This window comes from Equus caballus, chromosome 1 (genome assembly GCF_041296265.1).
Source record: "Equus caballus isolate H_3958 breed thoroughbred chromosome 1, TB-T2T, whole genome shotgun sequence".
Lineage (NCBI taxonomy): Eukaryota > Metazoa > Chordata > Mammalia > Perissodactyla > Equidae > Equus > Equus caballus.
In genome coordinates, this window is record NC_091684.1 from 67,369,707 (window position 1) to 67,387,055 (window position 17,349).

Consider the following 17,349-nt stretch of genomic DNA (forward strand, 5'->3'; position numbering starts at 1 on the left):
ACTTAAGTAATGATTTTTAAAAGTCTTTTATACCTATTCACATTGGAACCATTTTCCAGTGTCTTCACTCTGTTGTGTAGACACAGATTTCTATCTGCTATCATTTTTTTCTGACCAAAAGACTTCCTTCAATATTTCTTATATTACATATCTGCTGGTGATGAATTATTTTGTGTCTTGAATGTTTGAAAAGTCTTTACTTTGCCTTCATTTTTGAAAGTTTTTTTTTTTTCTTTCCTGAGGAAGATTCACCCTGAGCTAACATCTGTTGCCAAGCTGAGGTCTGCCCCGCCTTCCTCTTCTGGTCCTCTCTGAGGGCACCTGGGCTGCACCTTCTCTTGGAGGGAAAGGTGGGCATCTATATGTGCTCTCCGCCCCATGCTGACATTATATATTACCCAAGTAATAAGAGAATGTAGTCTCCTTGTAACCAACTCAAACAATAGAGAGTCAGCCTTGCTCATTATGGTTCTCTCAGATCTGAGCAGGCAGCCTCTGAGGATGCTGCTCTCCAAAACTGTCAAAACGCTCACTGGGCCCCAGGCTTTAAAGAGGTGTTTGCACTCTCAGGCTCCCAGGGACCCCGCACCTGACCGAAAACTGTTTGGTGACCTGTAGGCTCTGTCAACCCAACATGGAATCACAGATCACAAGAAGTGTCACAGTGAGGGATTCTAGAATGGGGCCCAGGGCCCTAAGGTGTAGATAGGGAAACTGAGGCCTCGAGGAGCACAGGGATGGGATCCAAGACAGTGGCCTGAGACCTGTCAAGTCAAACCCTGGCTCTCCTGTCCCTAGATCTTCCTAATGTACCAAACAGAAAAGTGATTAAGAAAAAAAGATTGACTTGTAAAACAATAATGCTTCAAAACCTTCAATAGAGAATTGAAAAATACATTACCCAACAAAGGAATACAATCAGCTCTTAGAAAAACGAGACAGCTCTCTGTGCTGACAGGAAACGATGGTGAAGACGAAGCAGGTTACAGAACAGCACGTCAAGTCTAATCCTGTTAACACATACCTGTGTGTGTGTTTACATAGCACACACATATATTTATGCAAGCAAAAAGACTGGAAGGATATGGCCAAACTCTGGACAGTGGTGATCTCTGGGGGAAGTTGGGCTACCAGGAATTTTCACCTCCTACTTCCTATTATTTTTCTGTGTTGTTTCCACTTCTCACTGTGCATGAGTTATTTTTATAATCAAGGGGGAAAACCGAGATATTACCACTTGACAGTTTTACTCAAGCATAGGTACATGAGGCCCAGGTTGCACTGTGCTGGGTGCTCAGGACTCACTTGGTAATCGGGAGAAAAAAAATTTATCTTTTGTCCCCTGCAGAGGAGCCTGTGGCCAGAAGGAAGTTGCAGTTCTGAGCTTCAGCCACCAGGGGACAGCAGGGAATCAACCAATTCCTGCAAGAGGCCTGCAGGGGCATTCTGAGCTGGCAAGGATGTTGGGGGAGAGCCCGGCCACACTGTTTGAAACAGAGTCTCCTCTGTGGTCTGGGGCTGGGGTCAGGCTCCCAGGGAAAGGAGGGCCAGTTATGTGCAAGCAAAGGTCCTCGCCTCAGCACGAGAAGGAAACTGAGGCAGAAACGCAGTCAGAACGGAACTAATGGTGTGGGTTCCTGGGGAGGGGAACGGCCTGCAGACCAAAGAGCAACAGACCCCAGTCCCACCACTCGCAAGGCACAGGCTCCTTCTCTCCTGCTGCCTGGCAGGGTGAAGGTTTCAGGAGGCACAGCTCCAGGTAAAAGGCGTGAGGCTGGGGGGGGTGGGGGGGGGGCATTTTGGCAGCAGCACAGGCCCAGGGGACTGTCACCACCTCCGTGACCAGCACAATGGCTGACAGTTCTTGAGCATGTCCCAGGTACTGAGTGCGTTGCCTCCTTATCTTGTTTAATCGTGACGATGACCCTCAAGAAGATAGGCAGGGAATATCCTTCCCATTTTATGAGGGAGGAAACTGAGGCTTAGGGGGCAGGTGACTTGCTTAGGATGAGAGCTGAAAAGCAGTGAAGCTGCAGTTCAGTGTCCAGGCCATCTGACCCCAGAGTCCTTGCCAGTATGAGGGTGGGGAGGCAGAGATGGAGGTTGCAGCAGGTGCCGTGATCCTGGACAGACAAGGCAGGACTTGGACCCCAAATTGCCCTCTAGGCTGCAGAAGCTGGGTGTGGAGGGGCTGTGGGGGCTGGCCCTGACCTCAAGGAGTGACCAGAGGTGGTAGTCAGGGGATTTTGAGAAGGTGGTAGAGGAGAATGCTGCTCAGCTCCCAGCTTGTAGTGCGGAGAAAGGCCATCTTCACCTCCTGGACCAAGAAGGAGGATGTGGGAGTACAGGGCTCCCTGAGTACAGGGCTCCAGGAGGCTGTGGGCTGGGCAGGGAGGGGAAGGATGAGAGAGTGTTCAGGGAGAGCAGCAGAGGTGCCTAGCCTGGCTCGCCCTGGACGCAGTGGAGGCAGGGGCAGGGCTCCCCCAAACCTGGGAAAGGGACTCCTGGAAACTTCAAGGACAGAGGTGGAGGGAGGGTTGGGAGCCCTGGAGGGGAACTGGGCCTGGGTTCTGGCTTCCACATAGGCCTGCAATAACCACCGTGGGGCCTGCACTGGATGGTTACCAGCTCTGAGCTGCTGCGGGAAGGTTGGCAGGCCGGGCCTGGGCAGGTGTGAGGGGCCCAGGGCAGTGGAAGGGGCTGAGGGAAGCCAGCCAGCTGCCTGGCTCTCAGGGAGGGTGGCACAGCTGCAGGAGGTGGGGGTTAGGCCCCTGGACCTGACATAGCCCTGGGGGTGAGGGGTGGCAAGTGGCTCCAGGAGTGTGCCCAGTCTCCTCTTGCTAGCTATATGATCTTGGACAAGTCACTCAACTTCCCTGAACTTCAGCTTCCCCATCTGTGAAATGGTACTCACCTTAGCACCTGCCTCCTGGGGTTATTGCAAGGATCAAACGTGATGATGCAGGTAAACCAGGTAGCCCAATGGCAGGCATGCCGGAGGTCTCAATGGATGCTGGCTGGATCTTGTTTACTCATTTATTCCACACTTAACACTACCATGTGCCGGGCCACACTGGCACTGGAGATGCATAGATAAAGCCCAAGCAGCCCCCCTGGAGGACTGTGGAGGGTGCTGGGTGTGTGTGAACATGTGTCCGGGGACCCCCGCAACTTTGCTGGGGTGCACCTCTTTGGCCTGGCTCCCCTGCCAGCTCCTCTCCTGCCGAGGAGTGGAACACACACAGAAGGAGAGTTGAGTACACGGACGCCCCAGGGTTCCGTCTCCCCACTTCAGCCATAGTCATCATTTCACCAGTCTCCTTTCAACAACCCTCCACCCTATATTCTGGATTGTTTGAAAATAAAGCCCAGGGACCATCTGACTTCACCCATGTAGACTCCAGCATCTGATAGACGAGGACAGTTTGACGCAACCTCAATGCTATCATCACAGCTGACAAAACATGAATTCTCTCAACTGTGTGAGACACGAAGATAGATTGTTCTCACTGAGTTGAGCCAAGGGTTGGGGCTTGGCTTCTCTCACCCACCTGAGGGTTCTGGGGTCCCCAGCTCCTGGTGAGGGACTCATGGGCTGTGGGAAAGAGACAGGCAGATAGATTCACATGAATTCTATTACCTTCTGGGTCAGAGTTTCCTCCTCCCTGAAAGGGGCCCTGGGCTAAGAGGGGTTAGGGAGGGGGGCTGGCCTGGGGGCTCAGGCTTATGGACACAGGCTGCCCCAGTGCTCCCCATCCGCAGGGGACTCCCAATGGACTGCAGCTGTGAGTGTGTGTGTGTGTGTGAATGCGTGTTAGTATACGCAAATAGGTATGCGAATGTGAGTGTGAGTGTGAGAGTTGGGGGGTGGGGTAAGCAAAGGGCCTCTAACATCTCTGGATAAATGTTGGTGGGTGTTGTTTAGAGAGTCCTTTGTGCCCAAGGACAGGCTGTTCCTGGCTCCGGCCAGAGCTCTGGGGAACAACCAGACACCGGACTCATGAGCCTTCCCCCAGCCCATTGCCTCCTTCGTCTCAGCTCCTCCTGCCTCTTCTTCCCTCCTAAACACCATGGGGGAGCCAGGCCAGGGGGCAGCTCAGGGTGGCATTTGGATGCGTGACCCTAGGTTTCCCAGTCTGTAGGGAGCTGGGGTCAGGATGTCTGAGGGCAAGCGGGGGCCTGTCTCCCCTGCTCATCCAGCTCTGAGCACTGGAGCTAGCCCTGAGGAAATGTGCATGGTTTGCTGAAGGCCTGAATGGTCTCGTGGAAATTCACTCAGAGCCTCTCATCAGGATCAGAAACAGCATAGAGTGCGTAGGTCAGAGGGTGCAGTGGAGGACCCTGTTTGTGAGTCTTGGGCATCAGGGCCTTCTCTGGTCCTCAGTTTCCCCACCTGCCATATTGACATATTCCCTGCCTTGGCTCCTGCCCTGACTGTTAGGAGGATGCATGAGGCCCGAGAGACTGGAGAGATGTGGGCCTGTTGCCAGGACCCAGTGCAGAACCCCGATGGTTGCCTGGGCCCAGACTCCTGGTGTGAGGAACTGTGACATCGCAGTTGGGCCCAGTGGGAAGAGAAGCAGCCATCACGGAGCATCTGCCACATGCAGAACTGGGCAGGGTCTACTGGAGCCTGCAAGTGCGTCCTGAATGCCCCCAACTCACAGACAAGGACTCAGAGGCTCCACATCACACACTCTGAGAGGGGGCTCTGGGCTCCCAGTGCTTCTGGTGCCGGTGGGAGAGGGAGGGCTGGTTGAACACCTGAGCCCTCTCTACCCCCAGGCCCAGGGCACTGGCCTGGCCTCCCTTCCCTGCGTCTGCAGCAGGCACTGAGAGGGCTCCTTACACGAAGGCCTTTGGGGGTTGGAGTTACCTGCCCTTGAGACCACCTCAGCCGTGGGGCCCTCACTCCTTGCCCTACCTTTGTAACTGTGGGTGCAGCTTGCTGCCTGGGGCTGAGCCTCAACTCTGTCTCTGCAACACTGCACTGAGGGGTGAGAACTCGTGGTTCAGATCCTGGCTCTGCCACCTGCTCACTGGGTGACCTCAAGTAAGCTCTTCCCCACTGGGGCCTCAACTTTGGCCCAGACAGAAACAAGGCGGGGTCAGGGAGGGCGTCAGCTTTGAAGGGAGGCAGGGGTGTGCCCAGAGTTGGGCTGTCCTCTCTGGGTCCCCCAACGCCCCTTTCTGCGGTGGACTCTGCTCTCTCCCAGGCTCTCAGCAGCCAGCTGCCTCTGGATGTGGACACTGAGTTCAACCGGAAGTCCTTCCTGTCCAGGGGAATTACTGGTTTCCACGGTTCAGGAGATGTCGAAACGCAAGCTGTGTTTGCCTTGGGTTTGTTTTCTTTGCATGGAAAACAAAACAAAACAGACACATGGGGCATGCGCATTGACACACAAGGACAGATAACGAGCGTTAACCTTGAAGCCTCAGCCCCCGGACACAGTGGGCACTTAGTGAGTGCCTGTGGCTGAGCAGATGGATTCGAGGCACTTTGGTTGGAGGCCTGGCTCCCCTTTGACGACTTCTGTGATCTCTGGCAAGGCATTTCTCCCTGAGCCACACAATGGGAGCAAGGGATCCACATCCCCTGGGCCCTCCTGGGTGCCGAGCCCTGTGCTGGGTCTTGTGTTCACTGGGCTGTCTCATTCACACAGTCTCCCCATGGATATTGGCTGGACTGGCACCTGCCTGCATTCAGGCTGACTCTGGCCCTGCCTGCCATTTCACATACCCTGAGGGCAGGCCCCCAGATGTGAGTTCTCACTTTGTGCCACTAAGCAGGAAAAGGCTTGGTGGCTTCCAGGATTCACTGTGTACCCGAAATGAGACAAAGGATCCTGCTTCTGGAGTTGGCGGGGGGGGGGGGGGGGGGAGGAGGGGGGGTGGTTTTCTGTTCTCACCTGTCCTCCATGCACCCCCACCACGGTCCTTGATCCAAAGGACTCATTTTGTTTTCTTTGCTCCATACACTCTTGAGGCAAGGGCCAGCCCACAGATGTATGATCTGAGCTATGTACCATTTGAACATTTAGTAAACAAGTTCCCAAAATTTAAAAATTGGCAATTTCCCCAAAACAACCTGAATTTCTAGTTTTCCTGTCTCCCAACCCCACACCATCCACGCAGTGTATTTTTAGATAGCAGCAGTTGGCTGGAGCTGAGAATGGGATGCCCTCCAGTGGGGATGGAGCCCCCCGCCCACTGGCCTCACTAACATCATCATCAGCCCCATAGGACCATGAGGGACCATTTCAAAGCCTGGCGCTTCACCTTGCACACTGGCCTGGTCTAGAGGCTTTAAGAAGCTGGTGAGGACACACCCAGCCAATTTCTTAAGTGTCTCTGGGGTGAGATCAAGGCTTGGGTGTTTTTAAACCACCAACAGGTGATTCCGGTGAGCAGCAAGATTGAGGATGACTAGAGCACTGATCCTGGCCTTCTGAAGGGCCCTGTCTTCAGGCGGCTTCTTAAGGCTGGCTTTGCGGTGGCTCCCCATCTGTGGCCCTCAGCAAGAGCCTCACTTGTGACAGCCCAGCCGTGTCCTGGCCTTGCTCAGAGGAAAGATCCTCTGTTTCCTCTCCTGGGGACTTCCCAGGAGGCCTTGGACACTTCACTTGGCTCATTGTGTGACACCCAGCGTCTGAGGCCCAAATCCCAGTCTTGGCAAGAGGGCCAAGTGCAAGCAGCAGCGGCGAGGCCCCGGGCTGCTGTCTCTAAGGAAGATTCTCTCCTATATATGGTCACCCAGGAGTCCCATTGCTGAGCTAACGTGTGACCTAATGTGCTGACAATCTTGCCCCGTCTGGGGCCCAACTTGGGGAGGGCCTTCCCCGTGGAGAAAGTGTCCGCTTGGGGGAAGAGGGGCTGGAAGGAGGGAAATGAGTGGCATGGAGGCACGGCAAGGACAAGATTATCCAGACATGGGAGAGCAGAAGGGCAGCCTGACGTCCCTCCCACCCTGCTCAGCCTCACACAGCTGCAAGACCGTCTGGCTCCCCACTGACGCCTTGTGTAAACAAGGAAACCCATGAGCCTCTCTTGCTTTTAAAAGGCCTTTTAATACAGCATAAAAAGCTATATTTCTATAGGCAAGCCGTATACAGATTCTCCAGGAATAAGGCACACAACGGAATGCCATCCCGAGGACAGCCCTTTTGGGAGGTCGGGAACCTTCGCCACACACCCTCCAAGTGGGGCCCACGGGTTCTGTTTGTCTTTTTAGCTTGACACACACGTATTAACAGAGACAGACATGGACAGGGTCACCATACGGGAGTGGAGGAGGTCGAACGGTGTGGTTGGCAACAGAGAACAATGAGCCTGCTGCCACCAGCCCCAGGGGCCGGCTCGGCCTCCTCCCTAAAGGCCCCAACGCCTCCCCAACTTCAGAGTTAGCTGGGCTGGGCTACAATGTAGTGATGTTGGAGTAAATATTTGTTTAGAGTGCATTCAAGTCTACTAGATGTCAGAGGGCAGGTGGAAGGTCTCTGGCTGACATAGCCAAGTTCAAAGAGCATGGGGACCAGAGGCATGGCTCAGATGGCAAAGCTCCAAAGAGGCATGGAGAAGTCGGCCTCCTGCCTCCTCTTCCCTTCTTGGGCCCTGCTGATCGAGAGCCCTCCACCAGAATAAGGAGGCCATCTTTGGAGCTGGCCGGCCATAGAGGGGCTGGTTAGTTATCTGCTTCTTCTTCCCCTGGCCCACTCCCCACCCCCTTACAAAATTAATAACAATAACAAGATAATAATAAGAAGGTGTGAGAGAATGCATTACAATGCTGTGCTGGTTATCCTCAGCTGAAGAGGCTCAAAGGGGTCACCATTCCCTTCTTCACTAATCTAACAATAGCTTCCCTTAAAAAAGGCAATACTTTCCAAAATACACATATGTATAAATACAGGAAAGGAACATAAGTCTAAGCACTTGAATAATATGCTGGCTACTTAATACTGATATTTTCATCCAAGGAAACAACAATATGGCTTAAAGAATTGCAAAGATTTTTTTTCCTCATCAGAATTATGTACCAACTTCATATAATATTCTATGTAGACAATATTTCCTTCTTAATGTAGTTGAGTTGCATACTTTTTACAGACCAAAGCATAGTAAAAAATCAAACCAAAAAAACAAAAGAACAACAGGAAAAAGAGAAAAATTCTCACCATAAATATTTTCTTGTAGCTCAACCAAAAGGTTTGCAAAATACTTCCAGAAATCTTCATTTGACATTCTATTGCCCTCCTGAAAGTTCTGACGTTTAGAAAATGCCTCTCTGTGTGTTTTTTAATCTCAAAAATTGAGCAAGTATATTTTTCTTTTCTTTTTCTTTTTTTAAAAAAAGGCCTTCAAATATATACAGACAAAAGTCACTGTGAAGATTTTTCGGGAGAAGATAACAAATTCAGTGTTGTGAGAAAAATTGGTAACCAGGCAGAAATTTTAACATCTATGACTTTTTTTCAAAATACACACACAGTATTTTTCTTTTTTTAAAAAAGGAATTCTGTGTCAAGTATAACTCAAAATAAATACAAATTCACAAGTAGAACTATTGAATACTTCATACGGGGTAAACACCATTATCTCCCAACTAGATCGCTAGATCCACTAGCTGCAAGCGATTGTCCCTTTTGAACGTACTAAAACCACACGCCTTCCTGTCCCCCGGGCTCCCAGGCCCTCTGAGCACTTAATCCTCACCGTACCCAGCCTGGGCAGCAGTGGCTCCTGCTGACCACAGAGAGGCCCCAAATTCAGCCAGAACAGTGCAGGAGTGGGGCGTGCGGAGGGGCTGCCTCCTGCAGGAGGGCCAGCCCTCATGGTGGCCAGCTCTGCACAGATGGCAGGGGCAATGGCTGCCAGCTGGACAAGCCCACTGAAAAGGTCATTTTGGGGTGATATCCTATCTCCTGTTGGCCTGTGGAAGCCTCCTCTCTCCAGCAGGCTGGAGCCTGGGCTCTTATTAGGGTATGGGCTTCCTCCACTATTGCAGCACAGTTGGCAGGCTCCAGGCGTCCTGGGGCCAGGGTCTCCCTGTGGGGCCAGGACCCTGAAAGGGTTGGGGCCTGATCCTTGGAGCAGAGACAAGCGCACTGCACACCACTGCGAACATTATCTTTAGCAGTGCACTGGGATGACTGACAGTAACAGCTTCTCCTCGGGGACAGAGAGCCTTGGGCCAGGGCAACTCCAGCTCACCTTGACACTGTGGAGAGAGCAGGGAGCAGCTGGGAGGGATTCCTCAGTGGCGTTCCCAGTGGGCGGTGAGGGCGTTCAGTTGGTTGCCCAGCATTCTGCCCCTGTGGGCAGAGGCAGGCAGCTAGAGGGCTCAGGCTGGAGCAAACGCACTTTTTTTAAGTGCTCAGAGAGCATAGCCCCCTGAAATCTACTCTGCAGCTCCCTGGCTGCAAATCCACTCACTCCATCTTTTTGCCTCGCTCCCTGGACCCCTGGCTATAACACTTCACTGTAATTCCTCAGTTGTACACAGCATTTTCATCTGAAAATACAAGGCGACTGGGCACCAGTTGGGTGTCCTTGAGCCACGGTAAACACTGAATTTCAGGCCCATTTCGTGGTCTTTTTTTTTTTTTCCTCAGAGGCATAATGTTGAGGCGAAATTAAGTGACCCAGTCCTGACAGCCAGCTCTCTCTCCCTAAGAGGAAGGATGATAAGACGATAATAATGGGGCTCTCCAAGGGGAGAGAGGAGGGAGGGGAGCACGATCCCTACTGCTAGCCAGGACAGTGTCTCCCTGGCCAATGCGACATGCAAGAGACCTCCCTGCTCCCTCAGGAGGTAGGAAATCATTGTTCTCGTTTTACAAACGAGGGGTTCTGTAGCTTGTCTCAGGGTTGCCCTGTGTGAGAAGGGGCGATCCTTGTCCATTTTTGCAGGGGTGAGGGACAACATGCAGGGCTAGGACTGCAGGGGGCCTCAGGGGAGGACTGGCATTCCTCAGCTTGAACTCTTGGGTGACCAACTGGTGGGTGACGGTGTGGAGTACGGGCCCTGGTGAAATTCTCGAAATGAAGCTCTCTGCTCCAGGAGGTGGCACCCAGCTAGGCTGAATCCGAGCACATCAGAACTGGAACAGGCCTCTCTCTGCTCCCTAGTGGCACTCTCTCACTTAACTAGTGGGGAAACTGAGGCCTGGAGATGGAAAGTCCTTCCCAGGGCTCCATACCATCTCAGTGGCGGGGCCAGCTTCTGAACCTAGGTCTCCAGACCGCCAGGCCTGTGTCCTTCCTGACAGAGTGGCTTCCCTGCTGGGCCCCACAACCTTAATCAGGGGGTGGACCAGCATGGGAGGAGGGGAGGGAGAGGAAAGGGAACAGGGCTGACAAAATCCAAGCAAGTGGGGAACACGTGTGGTGGTGGGTGGGGGAGACATTGCCTAATGTGCCCCAGGTCACACCTTGGGGCACTGTCCAACATTCAATGCCTCCCTGTCCCTGGCCTCTGGGTCTATGGGATGAGGGGGCATGCAACACCCATGTGCAATGCCAGTGATGTCAGAGATGGTCAAGTTTGGGGCTCAAAGTGGGCAAGGGACAGAGATGCCCACTCCCTGGCAGCTGCTAGAATAGGTGTCAACTCACCATGATTGCTGACTTAGGACAGACAAATAGGGCTTTCTGAGAGTGGCTCTGCACACAGGGTAAACTGGAAGGCTCTGGGTGGAAGGCAGCCTGGCTGGTCTTGGGGAGACGGTCCCTTGCAGGCTTCGGGATTCACAGTAAATTTAGTGCACTTGTGGCCAATACAAGGCTGCTCACCCCAAAGGATGTCTCAGAGGGGAAGAGAGCCTGCAGGGGACAGGACAGATCTGTGCACTGACCTCTGCTCACCCCTGTCCCCTCCACACAGACCTGCCCTCTGCAGGGGTAGCTATATCAGTAACACTGTTTGTCAACACACATGAGACAAGAACCTAAGATCCCCCTGCCCAGACCCGTAGGTCTGCAAGGACACCCCCCTGTACAGGGGGACATGCAGCAACACGGAGAAACACAGGGGAGGTGGCATCTTCTCTGGCTGGCAGGAGGGCGGCTTCGGGCGTGGCCAGATCCAGGTCATTGCACTCGGCGGCAGTAGTAGCCGAGAACCTTACACTTCTCGCAGAGGTGCTGGGGGTGCTCCTTGCTCTGGTCAGATACATCCAGGCCGTCAGGCTTCTCCAGGGGTCTCTGCAGAGAGCAAGGAGGAAGATGGCCCGGGCAGGGTGGGGGGAAAGACAGAAACAGAGAGAGTGAGACAGATGCAGTAACAGGCACAGACAGAGAGAGAATGTGAGACAGACAGACAGGAGGAGCGAGACAGATACACAGGGAGAGGCCCAGAGAGAGGGCTGTAGTCACCAAGGTTGTTTCCCAAGGCGCCTACGGCCCTTCCTGCCTCTTTCCTGTTGTAGGTTGGTGTCCCAGAGGCACAGACTGAGCCCTAGGCTGGGGCCAGGGCTGTGGGAGAGGGTCCTGTACCCAGAGTCCTGGGTCTAGATGCCACTTTGCCCTCCTCCTGTACTCTCTGAGCAGCCACCACCTGAAGCTCACAAAAGCCAAGGACAGACGCAGGACAGGGGTGCACAGACATTATCTAAGTGAGGAAACCAAGGCAGAGAGCAATGGAGAACCAAGCCCATCTCTCCTGATTCCCAGCACCCAGCACTTCTTCCCTGGCCTCTTGTCACCCCAAAGCCTGCTCCTGCGGCCTCAGGACTCAAGGAGAGCTCAATCTGGATGTAATCACGGCCCTTCAGGCTTGGGGTAAGCGAGCCCGTAGCTCCACAAGGTCAGTAGCTGGTGTTCTGACTCACTCCTCTTCCCAGTGCCTTGCACAGTGCTTGCCCTGTTTGGTGAGTGGCTGGATGAGCAGAACTTCACTGTTTCCTAACTGGGAAACTGAGGCCCAGAGAAAGCAGGTGACTTGCCACACTTACGATGCTACTCACTCACTGTGTGACCTCAGAGAGGCTCAGTTTCCACATCTGTAAAGTGGGCCATCATCACACCTCATTTGTAGGGCACTGGGAGGATTCAGATGTCTGGATGTTTGTAAACTGCGCAGTGTTAGGCACACATAAGCATACTGCTATCACATAGGGAGCTTCCCAGCTCCCTCTTGCCCTCTCGGCTCTCAAAAGCCAGCAAGGACTTCTCCTGGGAACTTTATGGAGGCTGTTATGCACACCTCCTAAGGCAGACAATTTCTTGGCTGGCAATCACAGCCCCAACCCAGAACACCTGCCTACAGAAGGGTCCCCTGCACAGACTTGGGGGGGACTCAAAGGAAGCTGGTCAGGGCCAGCTGAGAGCCACATGCCGAGGAGAGGGCTCAGGAACTGCAGGCTGCTGTGGGGCACGGGAACCTCAGTGCCAGTGACCGTGACCAGAATGGTCCAGGAAGGAAGCTGAGAGTGAGCACTGCCCCCGCCAAACCACGAATGGATCAAAAGTTGAGCACTGGCTTCTTTGCCCACATATGCAGTGCCTGGCTTCAAGGTGACACTCAGAGCAGTTGAGGAATGGAAGAGTCGGGGACTCTAGAGATGAGCTTAGGGACTGTAGGTAGGCAGGGTTCTGATGCAGGGTCATAAAGCCCATCCAAGCACCTCCAGGCCTAGAGCCACACAGGGAAGGCCTGGGAAAAGGACAGGAACCTTGGCCTTGTCTCAAGTGGCTTTCAGATGACCTGTTTTCCTGACCAGGGGAGCAGAGACAGAGTTTGGCTTTATGTCAGCCCTGGGCTTGAACATCAGCTCTGTGACCTTGGGCAAGCCACATGACCTCCAATCTTCCATCTCTCCATCTATAAAAGGGGATGTTGATAACATTTTTTTCTCAGGAGATTATTGTCACAACTCAATGAGGAGCATGAATGGAAACAGCATAGCATATAGAAGCTGTTCATGCTGTTCATTATTATTATTACTATTATTATTCGTGGGAAGGAGACACCAGCTGGGAAAGGATCACTAAAAGCTGAAGCCAGGATTCCAAGCTGGAAGGCCTACGAAGGTTATATCCAGGGCTCTCCCAGACAACCTGATGGACACCTACAGCAACTGGGGCATCACCCGCATGCCCAGGGCTGGAGAGCTCCCTGTTCGCGGAGCTCACTAACTCAGCTCATTGCGTGTGCTGTGAGAAAGGCTTCCCAATCTTGAGCTGGAATCTGGGTCCACGTACCCTCATCCTAGTGATCCCAGCCATGCAGGGGCCACACAGACTCTGCTCAATTGCACTGTCTGATGTGGATAGTTCTGAAGTCTCCCCTCCCCCAGACCAAACCCAGCCTGGGTTCCAGCTCCCCTCCCCAACTCTTCGTGCTGACCAGGGCCTCCTCCCTGAACCGGTCTTCTGAGACTCTAGAGAGGCCCAAGTCAGCAGGCCTGACGCCACCCCTGCTCCCCAAGGTTTACACTTGACAAAGCACTGCCACATAAATCATACCACCTAACCTCACAACTTTCTGTGAGGGGCACATCGCTAGCTACCTTACAGATGAGGAAACTGAGGCTCCAAAACATTAAGGGTCTTGCCCAGGGGCCTGCAGCTTCACCTGTCTGCTGAGGGCTGTCGGGTAAGACTTTTCTCCTCTAGAATCTCAACTTGCCCTTCTGTAACCTGGGTAGGAGGTATGTGTGATGTATGTGTGATGCTGTATGTGTGATGGAGAGAGAAACAAATGAGATGACCGTCTTAAATACTGTATAACCATAGAGACCTCTGTGAGACTTACAATCGCTGTGAGACCTTTAGCAAGTCACTTTATCCTCTCTGTGCCTCAATTTTCTCCACCGTAAAATGGGGCTAATAATCAACGACTTGATAGGGTGGTTGTGCAGAGTAAATGAGTTAATATATGTAAAGTTATTAGAACAGGGCCTGGCATATAAAGAGCAAAGGGACCAGTATTGATATCATATGCTACTACTTATATTATTATGCAGGGCTGGGAGAAGGCTGGGAGCAGGGAAACCAGCTGAGTCCCTGTGGAAACGCCCTTGCAACATCCTCGCCATCCCCTCTCCTTGGCTGAGACCCTAGCAGTGCCCCTTCCCTCCAGGCTCCTGGCTCAGCCCTGCCCAGCCGCTGGGTGGAGGAGCTGGGGAAGCTGTCAAGACGATGCCCCTCTGTGGAGGGAAAACATTCAGCAGCTGGGATTGATGACCCCAGGTCTGTCCCCACTCCCCGCAGTGAGGCAAAGCCCATTAGTGTTTTCTTCGAATGGTGGGCAGGGCCAGCAGCGGGGAGCCACAGCTGGAGCCTGTCGGGGAAACAGATGTGGCAAATGAGGGAGGAGAGGGGATGGATACCACACAGGTCAGAGCCCAGGGGGCAGGAGAAAAAGGGCAGCCCCTCCCCGCCCTGGGGTGCTGGGGGGTGGGGACTTCATGCCCCTCCTCTTAGCTCTTCAAAGTCTCCTGACTGCTGGGAAGTGGAGTTGGGGCAGCCACCTCACCCCTCCTGCCCAGCGTGCAACCTCCCTAGGGGAGAAGAGCCACATGAGAAAAGCATACCAGCCCATGAGAGGAGACTAAGGGGCTAGGTGGTAGGAGAATGGGCCTGGCATCGTGCAAGGGGCACAGTGAGGAGCTCTGCCCTGCTGGATGCTATGGCAAGGGGCAGGGGCTGAGGAGGCTGGAGCCACAGCTGGGAGTCAGGTCCCACCAACTTCGGGTGCGTGGGCTGCGCCCTGCCTCTCCGCGTAGATCACAGAGGGGTGCGAGTCATAAGGACTGAGGCTCCCAGACCCCCAGCACAGACCGAGGCACCCACACTTCTGAACCCCTGCAGGAACTGGCCCTTCTCCTCTCCAGCCAGCCACCCTGACCTGCCCTCCCTGCTCCTTGCCTCCCTCCTAGTCCATTCATCTGCCCCTCCAGGTTCTGCATTTTCCACCGGACCCAAATTTGCCTCCCTCCTAGTCCATTCATCTGCCCCCTCCAGGTTCTGCATTTTCCACCGGACCCAAATTTGATCCTCTTCACGAATCCCAGCTTCTCTACTGGACTTGGTTAAGTCACTTACACTCCTTGCCTCAGTTTCCTCCTCTGTAAAATGGAAGACAATGGAGTTGACCTCATGGGGTGGCTGAGAGGACAACAGGTATAAAGCGCTTAAAGGAGTGTCGGTCACTGCAAGCTGCTGTTATAATTTTTCCAATTCAGCCCTCTCTGGTCACTAAGGTCCACCCACGGCCCCACCTGGTCTCCCACGCTGGGAGCATGGCTGAGCACTTTGAGCCTGAGCCTGCCTGGCCTCAGAGCCCGGCTCCCAACAGTTCAATAGACTGTCTCCACACACAGGTGCAAGTTCAACTCTGAGGCACCACTTCTCACCTGGGACCCTGGAGAGGCCATGTGGCTTCTCAGGACTGTGTTTTCCCTCCTTGTGAAATGGGGATAAACAGAACACCCAGTTTGAGGGCAGAGCACACATGAATAGTGTGCAGGGGCTCAGCAAACAGCACATAGAGGGTGATTCGGGCCAAGGTTCTCTGAATGCCAGTTGCTAACCCTGTCTGACCGAATCCTGTCTCTCTAGTTGGAGAAGAGGCTCCTGGAAGGCTTGGCAGCCCCTGACCTTTGTCTTTCTTCAGTGCCTGCACAGATCTGGCTCACAAGGAGCCCTCTACAAAGCGTGTCCAGTAAGAGAAAGAATGAGCTCTCTGAAGGGCACCTGCCATGCCCCAGGGCCCCTGGGAGAGCGGAGTTCAACCCCAAAGGTTGTGTGCCAACAGTCAGACACAGCGCGAAAGGTATTTCTGGATGGGGGTCCCAGACCTTCTCAGGAATTGCCTGGAAGACTTCAGGAACAAGGATGCTGTGTCTCTTTTAGACTGCCCGTCCCTGGCCCCACTCTCCGGACATGCTCCTAAAACACTATGTGAATGTCATGTGCCCTGTGCCCACCCACCAGGTCATCAGGCCTGTCTCGGCACTACTAGGCCTCAGTCTCTCCCTCAGCGCCATTAGGTTGTGGGCCAGGACCCTCCACTAAAGACATACGCGTCCACTGGGCCGCCATAGCCAGTTTCTAGTCTATTTGCCTGTGTATGACAGTGTCGGTGATGGGAACCATGGGAATCCTTGGGAGCAGAGCAAGGAGAGTCTACAAACAAAGGGAATGGAGGCCAGCACAAGGGTCATAAAATTACAAAATGTCTCAACCACGAGAGTCCTCTGGGACGGCTCTAGTCACTCCTAGTAGGATAGAGACCAAATTCTGTGGTCTCTGAGCTGGCCCTCCCTCTACACTCTGCTTCACCCCTGAGCTCCTCCAATGCTCTGTGCCAGGTCCTGTCCTACCCACTTCACCTGCTATTCCCTCACCAGAAGTGTACTCTCCCCTCTCTGCCACTCCCACCCAGCCCCCTTAGTATGACCCGCCACTCCCCACTCAGCTTGACCTCACTGCCTCAGGGGAACCTTCCTTAAGAGCTCCCAAAGCCCACCTCCCCCACCCCGCTTGCCTCCCTTTCCCTCCTCCTTTCTCTGCCCCTGCTCCTGCCATCCTTCTTGGTGACACCCTACACAGGGAAGACTTGCCCCACCCTGGCTTCTCAGGGCCTTGATCACCTCATCAGCAGAGACCTTCTCTCCCAATGCCCCCCTGGCCATACCCTGGACTTGGTCTTCTTCAGAAGTCTGCTCTCTGTCCAGCTCATTGGCTCCACAGTGCACCCAGTCTTGGCCCCAGCTCTCCATCAGGGCCCTTCTGGCTTCCCTTCCCAGCCACCTAGCAGACATCCCAGGGTCATGCATTGTCATCACACTTTTCCAAACATGCCCAACTCTTCGATCTCTTTTCCTCTGAAACACTCTTTCAGCAAACCTCTGCCCCTGTACCCCTGTCCTCTGTCTCTGGCCTGCACCTGCCCAGTGAACCCTGCTGGAGCGAGACAGAACTAGACTGACAGCTTTGGTTACAGCTATGATCTCAACATCCCCTGGGCCTGGGATACTGCGTGGCAGCCGAGCTAGGTTTCTCTGGTAGGCCTACTTCCTCGCTTGTCCTTCCTCAAGCCCGCCACACCCCACCTCACCCTCACTTTTAGCTGAAAACCTCGTGCCCCACTTCACTGAGAATTAGCCTTGGAAGTGAAGTTCCTCTTCTCTGCACCATCAAACCCACCAACCTCCCTAGTTAGCCCCACCTCTCTCCCTCCTGTGCCCACCATAAGGTGTCCCCCTCTTGTCCCTGGATCATCAGCCTTTTGCTTTCTTCTAGATCATTCTCATTTGCCTGTAATATGCTCCAGGCTCTCTCATCTCCATGACACCCATCTCAATGCCACCTTCCCTACTCCAGCTACTGTCCCATTTCTCTGCT

The 17,349-nt window shown here is 53.7% G+C and overlaps 1 protein-coding gene across 2 annotated transcripts in view; it reads right to left on the bottom strand.

Annotated features, from left to right (window-relative positions):
- Positions 1–7,047: 7,047 nt before the first annotated feature.
- The window catches only part of ZCCHC24 (zinc finger CCHC-type containing 24), a 67,869-nt gene continuing 57,567 nt past the window's right edge, over positions 7,048–17,349 (bottom strand). Inside the window, exon 4 of one of the 2 annotated variants that reach the window (XM_005602584.3) lies at positions 7,048–11,202. In XM_005602584.3, coding sequence (XP_005602641.2) covers positions 11,089–11,202 — 114 coding nt within the window. In that variant the 3' untranslated portion in view covers positions 7,048–11,088. Of the gene's footprint in view, positions 11,203–16,565; positions 16,756–17,349 lie in introns of those variants that run through there. The other variant, XM_023646182.2, reaches the window with a different exon arrangement.